Below are 14,609 nucleotides of genomic sequence, written 5' to 3' on the forward strand. Positions count from 1 at the left end.
AGATAGCAAAGCTACCTTTGGTGATGTCGCAACTGTATGGGATGGGAGCAGCCGGCACTCCTTCATGGCGCACATGTCACCAGAAATTTATGGCCGCGGATGACAAGAAACGAGGAAAATTATTTTCTAATTTCTTCTAATCACGCGCTCCTCTGTTCAGCGTTGGAAATCGATGGAGTCAGACGTCTGAGGGGCGGGTCTTCGCCTTCGATGTCGCTTCGACACAATCAAAATACATTCGACATTGATTAGTTTTCCAAGAATTTTTAATACACATTTCACGTTAGCTAAGGGACATGGGCTCATAGGACTCAGGGCTCAGGGCTCGTCGTGCAAGCGAGTTCCGAGCGACAGCAATCAGGCAGTCCATTAGACGGGCGTGTTTATTTTTACGCTTCATTTAAGCATTTCATGCAATTTCTTAATATCAATTTCCCCTAATTTTAGTCCTCGCTTACTTTTTGAGACACGCAATAAATTTTGTGGCTGCTCGGCTTTGTCCTGTGAAGCCTTACACACACGCCTACACATAACCCTCTAGAACAACGGACTGGCCTATAGAGGCAAACTAAATAAATCTTGAAATATTTTCATAATCGGTTACGGCCCAATCAAAAAAAAAAAAAAACTTTCACGCCGCATTTCAAAGTTTGATAATTAAAGCCTGAGTGCTGGCAACAGCCAACTAGAAATCAATGTGAGTAGTTCTTTATTGAAACAATCGTATTGACACTGGTCTGTTTGGATTCTGCATAGAGACGGAATGCTCTTTGAATTTGGCATCTGGATGCCGTTTACATTTCGAACTATTCGAAAGCATGTTAAGTTCAGTGCTTAATAAGAAGGCTCGAAACCTAATCGTTATCCATATGCCAAATTAAGGAGAAACCAACTCGCAAACAGAAGAGCAAGCGGAGTGGTATTTGATATTTCTTTCCTCCACTCTTTGCCCGCACTTTCCACGTCAGCATAATGCAAAATGGACTTCTCAATGATGCGAAATCTTGAGGTCTTCGTGTCCATACAATTGTCTGCAAGCTCCCCAATATACTGGAACGGATATATGAAACAGAATATTATGGACAGCGCAAACTTAATAGTCTGATCCGAGTCGCACTGGAAGAGATTAAAGTCTAGAATCGTGAGGTTTTCGCACCCCATAATCGGGGATCTGTGCATTGTGACGAAGACGAACGACATTAGAGGATCAGGCGCGAAGACCGCGTACGGAACATTGTCATGAGCATAACTGTCCCGATAGTGGAGGTGCAGTCGATGCGGCAGTCTTCCATGGCACACTTGGTACATGGGCCTATCGAAGTACATGGAACAGTTGTAAAACGAGGATCGCGATGCCAGCAATAAATGCAGGCGACCTAATATTAGCACTAGCCTTAATTTTGATGCCTTGATCAACATGATACGTACGAATTTTGGATTGACTGGAAAGTCCCAGGCAACAGATTTACTAAAAAGCACTCGAAATACAAACTGTTTTCCGCCCACCCATCAAGTGGATAGTCCATTCACGATACCGAGCCCAACCTCAAGTATTAACGTTTATTATTCTTGCGTGCGAATTGGAGAAATTGGAAACCTTTATCTATGTGTATGTAACAGGCAATAGGAGAGTAGCTGATTGACCTAGTGCAGCAGTAGAGTTAAGAAAATTCTTCTACATACAATCTGTATTACTACAAAAACAATAGAATTTCTGTAAGAAATATATACTCTGCAGTGCTAGCCCACTCTTAGATAAGCTTTGGAAGGGGAGTGTCGAGTTATCGCACAAAGCAAAGCATTGGGTCCTGTATCAACTTCTTTTCGACTTTCCAGTGTTGATTTGCTATTAGCCTTTGGTCTTATTATATTGAGTATATTATTCATTCAACCCCTTAGTTATTGGAGTTCGATTGAACGAATAGGAATGTGGCAATATCTGATTAAAAGGTAAATAGTTATGATTCATGAGTCTTTAAACAGCTCTTCGAACTAAAATACTTATTCTGAATATGAATCATGGTTACCGTAGCTCTTTCAACTATAAGTAACAATTTAAATGCCCTAAAAGGAGGTTGATTAAAACCTGACAAAGCTATATTTGCTCAGAGCCATTTTACTCACAATCGCATCTCCACTCTGAAGAGACCAATCGAACTCTATTTATGAGTCACGGCCATATACCAAAGATGCTTTTGGGGAGCATCATCGGGAACTTTGCGTTTAATGTAAAACAAAATATATCTGCGACACGTAAACTCATATTTTTTAAAACAATATCAACGAATAAAGTGTCATTAATCCATGAAATTGGTTTTACGTGTTGATGGTATTCGGAGAATTCAAGTTTGGGGCCCCAGAGCATGGAGAAATTTTGAAGGTCATTAGCAGTGAGCCAATCAAGACGGTTGAATAAGCAAAATTACACTTTATTTTGGTTCTTTACGTATTTTCATATGTACAAATTGTGACAGTTCGGTCAAACCACTTTTTAACATTGATTTTCGTGTCTCATTCTTGAACAAATTGTCAAAAATGACTTTAAAACTGTTTGCTGCAATATTATAGGCCATGCCAGTAAGCCCCCAATGCGCAGGAGCTTACATTATAAACTTGATTGCTTTTTGGCTGCTTCTACTCCTTCACCCCGCCACAGTTTCCACGCTAAGCTTAAAGAACTGCTCCTTCATCGACGGCCACATTCTCGAGTTTGTGTGCCACGGAAAGTATGAACGCCAAATTCGGCTGCAGTATAAGGATCGCAATCCCGCCATTAACGCGCCCTACTCCATCTGGCAGCGTGCCGATTATTTTGGCTCCTCAATGCTGCTCATTGTATTCTACGAGGGACCGTTAACCAGATGCTACAACATTGTGTACAGCGACGGGCTCTTCTATTGCAATGGCCGTAACTATCCCATGGAGCTGGACGAGTCCATCATTGTGAACTGCATCCCCTTCCAGTTTACGTACGCAGATGAGCTGCACAAGCGGTGTAAGACATCGAAAAAGACCCAATATGCGTCCACCATTTCATCAGTCATCATCTACATGGAGTCGAATATACAACCAGGTTCGGGAGCAACAAAGTGTCTGTATTGTTCGAATCTTCTTGTTATAGTTATATTGCTTTTACGATTTTAAATCTAAACATGAAAAAATTTATTTGGTAAACAATAAAAATGAGAAAAAGCAATTGGAGCGCCACTAATACTATTACGATCTCAGCTCTCGCGGAGCGACGCACATCTGCAAAAAACGAGAAAAGTGAAAAACCAACATTACTCTTCATTGCGCGTGTAGTGAATTTTGATCTGAATATCTGAATAAATTAATGTCTGCTCTTTTCGTACATTTCATTGTTATTATCTTTCTTTGATATTTGCTAATCTGCCTCTATTATCTATTGTTTATCGACTTTGTTGCGACAAATACACACCGAATCTGTTTTCACAAATTAAAGAACAATCATGAAGTTGAATTGTTTGACTGGGAACAAGAGCGACATATTCCCATATGGAACTCATTCACAATAGACTAAGCAACTTCTGCTGACAGGAGGTTAATTGAAAAACAAGCAATCGGGTTCAGTCGGGTTAAAATCATAATTACGGGAGAGTGAAGTACTTAACTATCTATGTAGGAGATAGCCATATGTATGTATACATACATATAGAGTACCGATAGTTCGAAATGACAGTTTTTTTATTCGATTGATACAGAAATTCTATTTATCGGGGATCAACTGAATATTAAATCATCATTATATTTTGAACCTTTTCCATTTTCAAAGCCTTCCATGGCGTACGTATATTAACGTATTTGAGCTATTAATAGGAGTTATCTTCAGGAGTATATGATTTATTTTAAATTTAAGCCTCTAGCACTTATAGTGCTCGATATTTAGATAAAGTTTTACAAACTATGTATTTGATAATTTTCAATTAAAATAATGTACAACAAATTTTACTGCGTTTATTTAAGTAATTTTCTATAGGCTCGTTGAAGAATAAGGAGCGGTCGACCTTTTCCCGAAATTAGCATTATACAGTTGACAGCTGTGGCTCGGAAATCGAGCCGACGAGTAATCTCCAGTCTGTGGAAATCATTGTCGCATTTCTCTTTGACTATATAGAGCAACACAAAGATGGAGCAAAATGGCATTTTATTTATTTTTCTAGTACTGTCTCAAATTTCGAAATGTTAATGAATGTGACATTTGAAGCAAGACTGCAAAAGTGTCTGAAGTGACTTAAGATCTCACAGCTAATAAATAATATTAACATACGTACTGAAAACTGCTCCAGTCTTATTAATTTATTGAAAAATGCTTGAAGCGTTTATTCCCTTGAAAGGGACAAGTAGGGTATGCTGGCTTACCTTAAATATCGCTTATACCTTGTATTCGAACTTGTAGTGTGTAAGGGTAAAAAAGCCTCATCAACTAGATAACTTTGATATGATGAGGTGATTATAAAGGTAGAATCATCACTCGTCTACTATTCAATTATTTAATTCTTATCTAGAGATTCACACTCAAGTGGAGACGCACAAAAAGTCGCGATTTTCTGTAAATAAACAGGCAATGGAACCAACTCGTTTTCGGATTGATCAGATTCGAGAACTCCAAGGATATTGTGAATTCACCCACAAGCAACGCAGGAGATTATCATCATTAGTTCGGTGTGTTTTGTGCCAAATACCAAATGCGGACAATAGATTTAGCTCTCACGCGCTTGGCCTGATTTTCACGCATGGCTGGTAATGCATACTCTGCCATGGAAGGAGGACGGCAAAGCAAAGTGCGCAGTGCTGCATGGAATTTCTGAGTTTCATTTGAAATGAGCGTTTCGCTTTCCAAACAACATTTCTAAAAAACACACACAAAATGCACACAAGTGTGTGGCAAATGTGCCAACAAGGACACACGGAATGATAAAAGCATTAAAGTCGATTTTGCATACGAACGCTGAGCGCTCTGAATAAATCTGTGTTGATGGGACACAACATTAAAAGGCTCTGAGGCAAAATTTGACTTTTAGATTGAAGATTTAAGCATAAGTGTGGAACCTACCTAAGTGTTCTTTGTCCACCCTACTGGCTGGTTTCCATGCATCTAGTTTAATCATATATAGTTAGTTCAGTTTTTGGTTTTCATGGGAAACTGTCAACCCAGCAATGTACGATTCATTTGGCTTGATTTGATTTGATTTGATTTACTTTGATTGAATAGAATATCATAAAAGCACGGAAAATTGCACAGCTCGGCAAAGGCCACTTTAGTTTTTTATTCCATTTGGAGCAATTAAACTCTTCATGCTCTGTTTGGCTCTCCTTTCAGCAGCTGCTGGTGCTGAGTGCTGTACAGCCACTAATCCTTTGGCTTTTTGCCTGCAACATAAATATTATGTATACGCGAACAACTTCAAATGGGACAACGCGGCGTATGCGTTATTCTCGTTATTCCTATTGGAATTGTTTCTCTTGTTGTTGCTGTTGCTGCTGCTGCTGCTGCTGCTGCTGTGGCTTTTGTTAGGTCGAGCATATTTCACTGCACACCAGTTGCCATTTTAGCACCGCATTGCCGTGCCGTATATAGCCACGTACCCCTCCAGATACTGCTGGGTCGGACGAACTCTGTGCCCGTGCCCATGCCAGCTTGCATGTGTTTGTGTATCTATTAAATACGCAATTAAAAATATTTCTAGAGTCACCATAGCCAGCACTTGTTACTCTTCCACTTGTCGCCCGCCTTGTAGCATCCACTCAGCGCTCCCTTGGAACAGGCTCATGGGGAAATATTATCAAGAACCTTAAAAACAATCGATATTTGCACACCCTTGGTAAATATTATAGAAAGAAAAGAAAAATATAGTGGTTTTTCGATTTCGGTGAACACATTTAACAAATATTTTTTCAATGCAGCTTTTTTGCTGTATCACATTATTGAATTTGTAGTTGATTTATTTGTTTTAAATTCAGGCGTAATTAGTTGATCTATTTACAATATTTGAAATTTCAGGCTGAAATCTCTAGGTGCCAGTGCTTGCATTTTAAATTAACTCTAATATTGTATAGTAAATAAATAAATATTTTAAAGTTGAATACAATTGATTTGGTTGTTTCTCAAACCGGAAGTTGAACAGATCTGCTGATCAGCTAGTTGGCTAAGTCAACGGCTGTGGCAGCATTTCAGGTGCCAAAAACAGTTATGTTACTTTATGTGTTGCATTTGTGCCAGCCCGATGCAGAGTGCACCTGTGCAGCACTTTGACTGCCTCGACAGCCCGATGCCAGTAACAAATTGTTCAAAATTGCCACGCGATGCAGGAGCTGCCGGGTCTGTCGCTTCAGAATGTTGCACTTGATTTACGTTCTCCATGGCCCGAGGCTGTTGAAATGCGTGCGGAGCAGCAAACTCCTCGGCTCGTGACTCCTCCACTCAGATGCAGCCTCCGCATGGCTCACTCTAGTGATCAAGTGGCTGCCCCGCTCACTTGACTGGGGCTTTGACCTCTCATGTGGTGTTGGCATTTGAAAGTGCTAACTGCAGTAGTCTGTAAATGTTGTATTAATCACTGCCATGGCGAACGCCTGATATGTAAGTCTATTGTTATCAAATGTTTCGCTTATTCAAAAGCATGTACATGAATAAGATAGTGGACGTTGATTTATAGCAAGATCATCTTCGTTTCACAATTAATATGATTAGCATAATAAAAATGTAATATAATAGAGTTGTGGTATTCAAGTATCCAATGGAATAATAATGGTTATGTACAGTAAAACTACTAATAACTCTACATCCTACACTTAAATTCGCTATTCATGTCATTTATTTAAGTTAAGCTATCAGCTTCTCTGCTTGGATGGTTCGATAATCGACTAATGAAAAACTTAATATAAATTGAAATTATGAACATCAGACAGATTTTACTGTTAAAGCTAGTCTATCTATTCCCATTTTAGCTTAGCTTCTGAACTAGCGAATATACTGAATTGTTGTAAGTATCTCATTGCCAATTGTAGATCTCAGCTGCGAAACCCTGTTTTAATAACAGCACGAAACGAGCTATAAACAACAGTTACTTTCCATTCTAACTAATCGAGCGTCCAAGTGTGCAACAAAGAATGAATAAAGCTTAAGAAAGGAACAACCTAAGCAGCTTATGATTTGGCTGCTGCTCAGCAACCAGAATGGAGAACTGTCAACTGTCACAGAAGCTAGCCTATTGTACGCCTAGTATATACGGTTGTTTCCACAACTTTGATATACATCAATTGATACAATAAATTTAAGTGATCCTCAAGAAGTACTGGTACTAAGTGAGCCTAAGATATCGTAATCGATAATAATAAAAATCGATAGTAAGCAAGCAGATACTTTTTAAGAGTCTCTGCTTCATAAATGCATTGAAGATTAACGGAGATTAGACACAATTTCTGAAAATATTAAAAATAAACGAATTTTTTAAATATTATTTATGAAGCAGTGCACGTGTCTAGTTTTGTGAAATAATGGTGGTGTTTCGCAGAATGTTAAAAATGTTATCAAATTCACATGAATTTTAAATGCACATAAATGCAATGGGAAACAAGAGTGAAATAATGGTATCATGATTACCATTTGGCATTGTAATGTGCGTTTCATGTGGGTGTCGAGTTTAATCAACAATTTTTCATCCAATGGACGATCCAGATAACGGCCGAGATTCGAGAGCTTTTCATTTTGAATGAAATATTTTTCTCAAAGAACAATGTAATTTTAGAAGTAAACACGTTTATGTGTACATACAACTAAAAAATTCTTTTCCAATAATATTTAAAATATTAAAAACAAAATCCAAATACTTCAGTCTATTATCCTAAAAGAAATACAATTTATAAATAAATAAAATCGTCAGCTGGCCAATATAAGTTCTTTATAATTAAATCTAAGAATTGTTATAATTCGAATTTCCGTTTTTGTTATATTAGTGTAATTTAGGCTATATATTTGTACACCCTGATACCATTGAAAATGGGAAATAAGGGAATAATGGTTTTTTAATTTTCAAATCGGCTCGACTAATAGTATTTCTGCCATGTTATTTCCCTGCACAGGTTTAAAGCTTATATCCTAAAATTTGCATTTGGGCTTCCAAATCATTTTCTTCATTTAGATGCGGGCTGAGTTAATGGAAATTGTGCACGTTTCTGGTCATCGGTTTAAAACAAATTAAAAAGGAGTTCTATGCTTATGGACAGGCAACACTGCGCTAGTCGGCCCTGTAGACCTGTACTATGGGCCTCATCAGGCAAATACTCTACACAGCCTTGCTGAATGCACGATGAATGTCTGCTGATCAATTCGAACTTGAAATTAGTCATCAAATTTATGCCAAGTTCTATTAAACTGGTATACATTTTAGCAGAGCCTTCTAGCCCTTTTCAAAGTCCGATTTGAAGCTCTGGCTATATGCTCGCAGCCGTCCCACTGTGGCACTCAACTAGTTTCCGCTTTAATTGCAGCAGACACATAAATAGTAAGTTGCAATATGAGCAAAAATAACAAGCATAGGGGGTGCCAGGGTGCTGCCAGCAGGGGTGGAGATGGGTACGAAAACAAAGCAAAACAAAAAAGAAACAGCTTGCGCAGGAGCGAGTCGAGTCCTGGGCGAGGAGTTGGCTATCAAAAGCTCGCCAGCACCGCTCTGGCATAAAATAAAAGCAAAATGTTGTAAAACGATTGCAAAGTGAGATTGGAAATTACCGACACATAAACACAGTGCACTGCACTGAGTGTGGAGCTGTGTGTGGCAAGACGAACGTGCAAAAATAGCTGGGGTCACGCGGAGGTCTGGAGAAGGAGCAGGAGCAGGAGTAGGAGCGCGACTTGGGGTATACCTCTGGGTGGTTGCTATTTCACATTACAATGCAATTATTTAGGGCTACTTCAACTCTGCAGTCAAACTGGCGAGCTGGCGAACTTGCGAACTGGCAACAGCACGAGCTCCTCTGATTGCCAGCCGGTCGGTGTTGCAATTTGCCAAGAGAGGGTCCTCCCGGTAAAGGGTTAACGATCGACCAAATTAAAGCGGAATGAAAATGTTTTTCACGACGCCCGTCACGTGACTCGTCTTCTCGTCTTCTGCTGCTGCTGCTGCTGCTGCTTCTTCCTCCTCAGTAAGCCAAACAGCCAACTAACTACCCGTGTTGCCCACACGACTCCGCTGTGAACTTGACTGACGTGCTGAAGAGCCAGCTGACTTGAACATGCCAGTGCTGATTTGCTCGGCGAGTTGGCGGGTTGACTGCGATGGCTGTGTTGGCTGAGCTGGCTGCGATGGTGTCGCGTGCTTGAAATAATTTTCGAAAAATGCCTCGTTAATGTTTCTATTAACGGATTAGAGAGACGACTGCTGTTGGCCACGTCAATCGGGCAGCACCCAAGCTGGCTCATTCCCAAAGTGAGAGCCCAATGTGAGAGCCCTGGCACAGTTTTCAGCCGCCTGCCAGGGTGGGAATATTGCTTCGCATTGCTTCTTAGTTGCAGTCTCAGTGTGAACCAGAATTCATTGTTTGTTTTGCACATTGACACGCTTTGCCTAAATTTGCATTCAAATGTGTCATGGAAAATAAATTTGACATGTTTTCATTAAAGTATCTTTGGCAGCGCAATTGTGGTAGCTCGGATCCCCCTCAGTCTTACGGGGCTTCTCCAGGAATCTGACTTTCCAGGCAGTCGACCTCCGGGTGTATTTAATGTGTGTATAATAATAAGGGTATGCATGTTTTGCCTGGAAACCAGGACAGCTCTTAAAATCCTCGCTCATTAGCACAGTGAGCTCTTAACGCAGCATGAATAAAAAAAAATATATACATATATATATATATAATGGTATTTTTACTGAATAATCTTGCACAGGTGGTTCTTGCAGCTAGCAAAAAAGCGCGTTGGTAGAAAAATGTTGCAGAGCGAACCACATTTGCATTCTTTTTGGCCGTATTTAATTATTCAGAGAGTGCACACAAAAGCCGAACGTGGGCAAAAAATTGTAAATGGAGTAGCCTCCACATCCACATCCACCTCCACCTCCCCTGGAGCTCCACCTGCAGCTGCAACTCCTGCTACAACTCCTACTGCTCCACTTCCAGCTGCTCCTAGCTGGAGCAGCCAGCCCCAGCGTTGCCCCAGTGGCAATGACAATTAAGCTGCAACTAAAATTGCTTCTGGCTGCCACACATCGCCATTCGACGACGCGCTTGTGAATATGCAACAAGCTCTTATTTAAATACCACTCCATTTTTAAATCAAATCCTTGCACAGGCTGTGTGCTCGGCTTTGCTTCAGCGTCAGCGTCAGCTTCGGCTTCGGCTTCAGCTTCAGCTCCGCAGTGCCTCGTGTTGCCGGCTTTTAATTTTCATCTTGTTTACTTTAACGTCATTTTTAACTCTTCGGTGTTTTCTTGAGCGCTTTTCGCGCGCTTTGTTTGTGCCCAGGCCCCGGCCCGCTCTGCCAGCGCTTACCTCTAAGACTCATTGTCAGGCCCGGCTCCTGCTCGTCGTCGCCGTTGTCGCGTGAGTCGTCTTGCTCCTTGTGCTGCTCATGAAGTGGCACTCATCCGCACTTTTAAGCCCTACTGAATTCCTTTTATCCCTAAAACAAATATATTCATCCACAGCAGCCAGCCAGCCAGCCAGCGCTGTGTCTTCGTCCTGGTAATATTTGCTACTGCGCCATCTTTGTTGCTCCTGGGCGCTAGGTTTATATAGCCAAGGCGACAACTTTGGGACTCAGCCCTATTGTGCGCTGCCTCCTGCCAGCTGCCGTTGAAGTTGCTGCTGCTGCACCTACTCCGTCATCTCTCTGCTGCTGCGCGCACTCTAAAGGATGTTTAATAGAGTCCTCACAGACATTTTCGATTGTCTTTGTGTACGCAACTTGGGCGAGAATTAAACTCTCTCGCCTTTAAAACCCACTTGCTGCCTCAAGCAAAATGAACAGAATAGTTGCGAACATACATACGTATATATTGTCTATTCAGAGAGTCTATTAAAAAACCAACTCTCCCTAAGATAACAGCCCTTCCATTTGAAGCCGAGAGCAACGACCATTTGCTGCCCACCAGCTGCCAATACATGCGAGTCAAACTGCTTTGATTGCCATTAATTTTGACCTGCAACTGGATGAGAGCATATTGGGGACAACGAAAACTATTCGCTTGATTTCAGATCCAGTCCCAAATGTCAATGCAATGCAGTGCGAGCGGAAGAGGGATGGGGGCAAAAATACAAAGCAAATGTACCGCAAAACTGAATGAAGTCAACAAAGGACCACCAACTGACTAATGGACGGGGGCACCAACTTTCGCAGGACATGCGACCCAAAAGGGGGAGTGGCGCATAAATTGGCGACTCCCTCGGGTACAGCTGCAGCACAGTTCATGGTGTCTGTCAGGAGTGGAGCACTGCATTGTCAAATGTTCACTTTCATTGTTCTCTTATTTGTGCATGTGTGCATGTGTGTGTGTGTGTGTTTGTGCATGTGTGCGTTGTGTGTGTGTGTTAAGCACATAAGCTGAAATATTCCAATTGAGTAACTTTCATTATTGCAGCAACAACAAAGCGCACATTTTGTATAAATAAAACAATGACAACGATTTCAACTCATTTAAATTCTGTGCCGTAATAAATTTGCCTGCATAATTTCTATAGACACCAATAGAAGCCCAACGCAGAGCATTGAATCGAGGCAGGCTTTTTAGTTTGTTTAGCAGACAACATTTTAATATGCATTCTGCACATTTTACATTTTAAATGCGTAGCTAATATCTACGCAAATTTAATTCAGATCAAATGCATGTTGCAAATCTAACTCTTAAAGAGGAAACATCAGGTGAAATGCCTTTAAGGTTAAGCTTGCAAAATCTGATTGTTTCCATACGAAAATATTCTCTTAAAATTTGATATATAATAAAAAACAAAATAATAAATATTAGCGAATAGTTGAGTCTGATTGTTTCTATGGAAACTATATAAATTTTAAATATGTTTTGAAAATATCAAATATAAGTATAATGTAGCGTTGTATAGCCTAGCAGAATTAGAAATGTAAATTGCAGTCTCTGCGGAGTTCGAGATATGCAAAATGCTAATTGAAGAGCGGACGCAATGTCGTGGAAAAATGTTTACAGCAAGCGCCAGGAAAATGAAAACTTGAAGACCCTGATGGAGTTGTTATTGCTGTGGTGCTGCGGGCTGGTGTTGGGCTTTGGCTGGGCAGCTGGCAGGATTTGCCATCTGCATTCCGTTTTTCTTCGCTCATCATTCGGGGCAAGAGCGTTTGTTTATAACGTGGAACTTAAAGCAAAGAGTCACAAAAAATTTTACTCGATTTAATTTTCCAGTCCAGTTGACGCCAAACGCTGTTGTCCTCGTCCGGCTGCGGCTCTAGTCGAGGCTCTCTTTCGGGCTCGGCTTTCGGTGTCAAGTTTGACTGCGTCGTCGGACATGGGCTTGGGCCTGGGTTTGGGCTTGGGCTCGGTCTCGGGCTCGGTCTCTGGTTCCGGTTTCACAGTTGACGTTATGCATTGAAATTAATTAAATCACAGCAAACTGCGCCGCAGTCGCCTTGCTGTTTGTTTGTTGTCTTCCCTTTGTTTGCCCGCTGTTTTTGTTGCTGTTGTCGTCTTCCTGTTGTTGTCAGCCAAACACCCAACACCACAGCACCAAAGCATGAGAGCCAGCCGCGTCTGCAGCCCTTTAATTAGTTCGCTAGACCACAGCCCGTAGATGGAGTAAAGTTGCAACTAGTTATTTGTAATCGTTGACTTATTGTCAATGGATCGCTTGCCTTTCGCCTCTCACCTCCCGCCTCTCCGGCGAGTGCTTGTGCTTGTGCGCTTTGGCGAGTCATAAAAATGTCGTAAATTTATAATTTACTTAGCTAAACTTTGTTCAAATAGGGCTTGCTAGTATCATGAGCTGCTAGTTATCCGTTATATATTACTAGCGAAATGGTGATTAGATTTCCCATTACGATCTGATGATATTCAAGCTTATTTAGAAGGAAAAGCTGGTTTCTTCCCATTCGCTGCAATAACTCTCATAGAGAATATAGTTCTTGATCCTAATTTGTTTTACTCGCATTTATTCGAATTGAATATCAGAATTAGGTACATGCCCAAACACTACAAACTATTCGAAGTCCTTCTAATTATCATTTCATTAGGTAATTTGATATATCAAGTTTAATATCAATATCAATTGAAGAGCTGTACTCAACCAATAAACATTGCCCCCGAGGGAGGTGGAGGAGTAACTCTGTGCCTGAACCAAAGACTAGACCTAGAAAAGTCTTAACAAATACAATTATACTTTAAAATACACATGACCATAACTAATATTATTTAACATATAATTAATATAAGTCGTATTACATATAGTTTTATTTCACTTTCTCTCTCGGAATCGGATTGCAATATAATCGAATCATATGCTGTTCGCTGACCAACAATATACAGAATTATGTAACCATGCAGTTACAAATATATTTTGTACTTATACATATATTGAAAGAGATTCATACCCGACCTTCACATGTCTAGCCCATGCCGTGGCAGCAGCTGACAATTCATATAAAAATTAATTGAAATTGCGATTCATTTTGAAGAAAATTGAGTGTGTTTGGATGTGTGAATATTGCATAAGGGAAATTTGAATTTAATTGCTACGCGTTTGGCCAATCGACCTCATTTTTACTTTGACAGCTTTGAGACATTGGCTTTATTTGCAACTAAGCCTCGACCAAATCGATTTTATGCAGAAGTGAAAAAAGTTTGCAAATATGTATTTATTAACAAGTAAGAAAGCTCTAGTCGAGACTGCTCGACTAGGAGATACCCTGAACCCTCTAATCTGATATTCTAATCATTCTGCACTTTTTTTATGCACACATACATACAGATGCATCTATACGCACGCATAAGCCTGCGCTCTGCTAACTGCGCAGTAAGCAGCGACTGCGCTTGGGCTGCGCTGCAGTGTGGGCAATATTATGAGAATTTATTTGTCGAATAATTTCTTTTGTAAACATATGATCTTATTGAAACTTTCAGAGTGTAATCATATGGTAAATATGTGTCTACATTCCAAAGCACAAGTCTCTAGTACTTGAAATGCGTTTTTTACAAATTGGGGGAGAAGGGGGCGTGGTATCCAAAATCTGTAAATTACAAAATCTTTGTATCGATTAAGTTTATATACAACACAAATTTGAAGACTCCAGGTCTAAAAATGTTCAAGTTAGGGTAAAAAAACAAAATCAATTTTTCGATTATTCTCGATAAAAAAGTTATCGGACGATTTATCGAAAAAATAAAGCAAACTCGTACTGCGTATGGTACACACGAGTATGCATGCCAAATTTCAGCTCTCTAGCTCTTATAACTTCTGAGATCGACGCACTCATACGGACGGACAGACGGACAGGGCTATATCGACTCAGCTCGTCACGCTGATCAAGAATATATATACTTTGTGGGGTCTGCCACGCCTCCTTCTGCCCGTTACATACTTTTTCACAAAACCATTATACCCTGATTTCCCATTTTCAATGGGTTCAGGGT

General features: G+C 40.4%; 1 protein-coding gene and 1 long non-coding RNA gene across 3 annotated transcripts; one reads left to right on the forward strand and one right to left on the reverse strand.

The window, feature by feature from the left end:
* Window positions 1–692: 692 nt before the first annotated feature.
* LOC149269483 (uncharacterized) lies at window positions 693–13,898 on the reverse strand. 2 transcript variants are annotated; one of them, XR_016270083.1, is made up of 3 exons: window positions 5,734–13,898; window positions 5,075–5,677; window positions 693–3,249 (listed from the first exon to the last, which is right to left on the reverse strand). It is a non-coding gene; the product is annotated as an uncharacterized LOC149269483 (long non-coding RNA). The 2 variants fall into 2 exon arrangements; XR_016270082.1 differs by having other exon boundaries at window positions 5,075–13,898.
* On the forward strand, window positions 2,214–3,352 carry LOC108612702 (uncharacterized). Its single transcript, XM_089468876.1, has 2 exons — window positions 2,214–2,380; window positions 2,569–3,352. Exons 1-2 carry the CDS (start codon window positions 2,327–2,329, stop codon window positions 3,142–3,144), a joined length of 630 nt encoding a protein of 209 aa, XP_089325002.1. The 5' UTR covers window positions 2,214–2,326; the 3' UTR covers window positions 3,145–3,352.
* Window positions 13,899–14,609: the final 711 nt, after the last annotated feature.

The sequence above is a fragment of the Drosophila arizonae genome, chromosome 4 (assembly GCF_054131065.1).
Source record: "Drosophila arizonae isolate 15081-1271.41 chromosome 4, UAZ_ARI_1.0, whole genome shotgun sequence".
Classification (NCBI taxonomy): Eukaryota; Metazoa; Arthropoda; class Insecta; order Diptera; family Drosophilidae; genus Drosophila; species Drosophila arizonae.

What these genes read in the sequence shown, in the direction of transcription:
- LOC108612702 (XM_089468876.1), top strand. Translation starts at nt 2,327, where the DNA reads ATGGTATTCGGAGAATTCAAGTTTGGGGCCCCAGAGCATGGAGAAATT. An exon ending in AGCATGGAGAAATTTTGAAG is followed by an intron (nt 2,381 to 2,568) that starts GTCATTAGCAGT and finishes GCAATATTATAG; the next exon opens with GCCATGCCAGTAAGCCCCCA.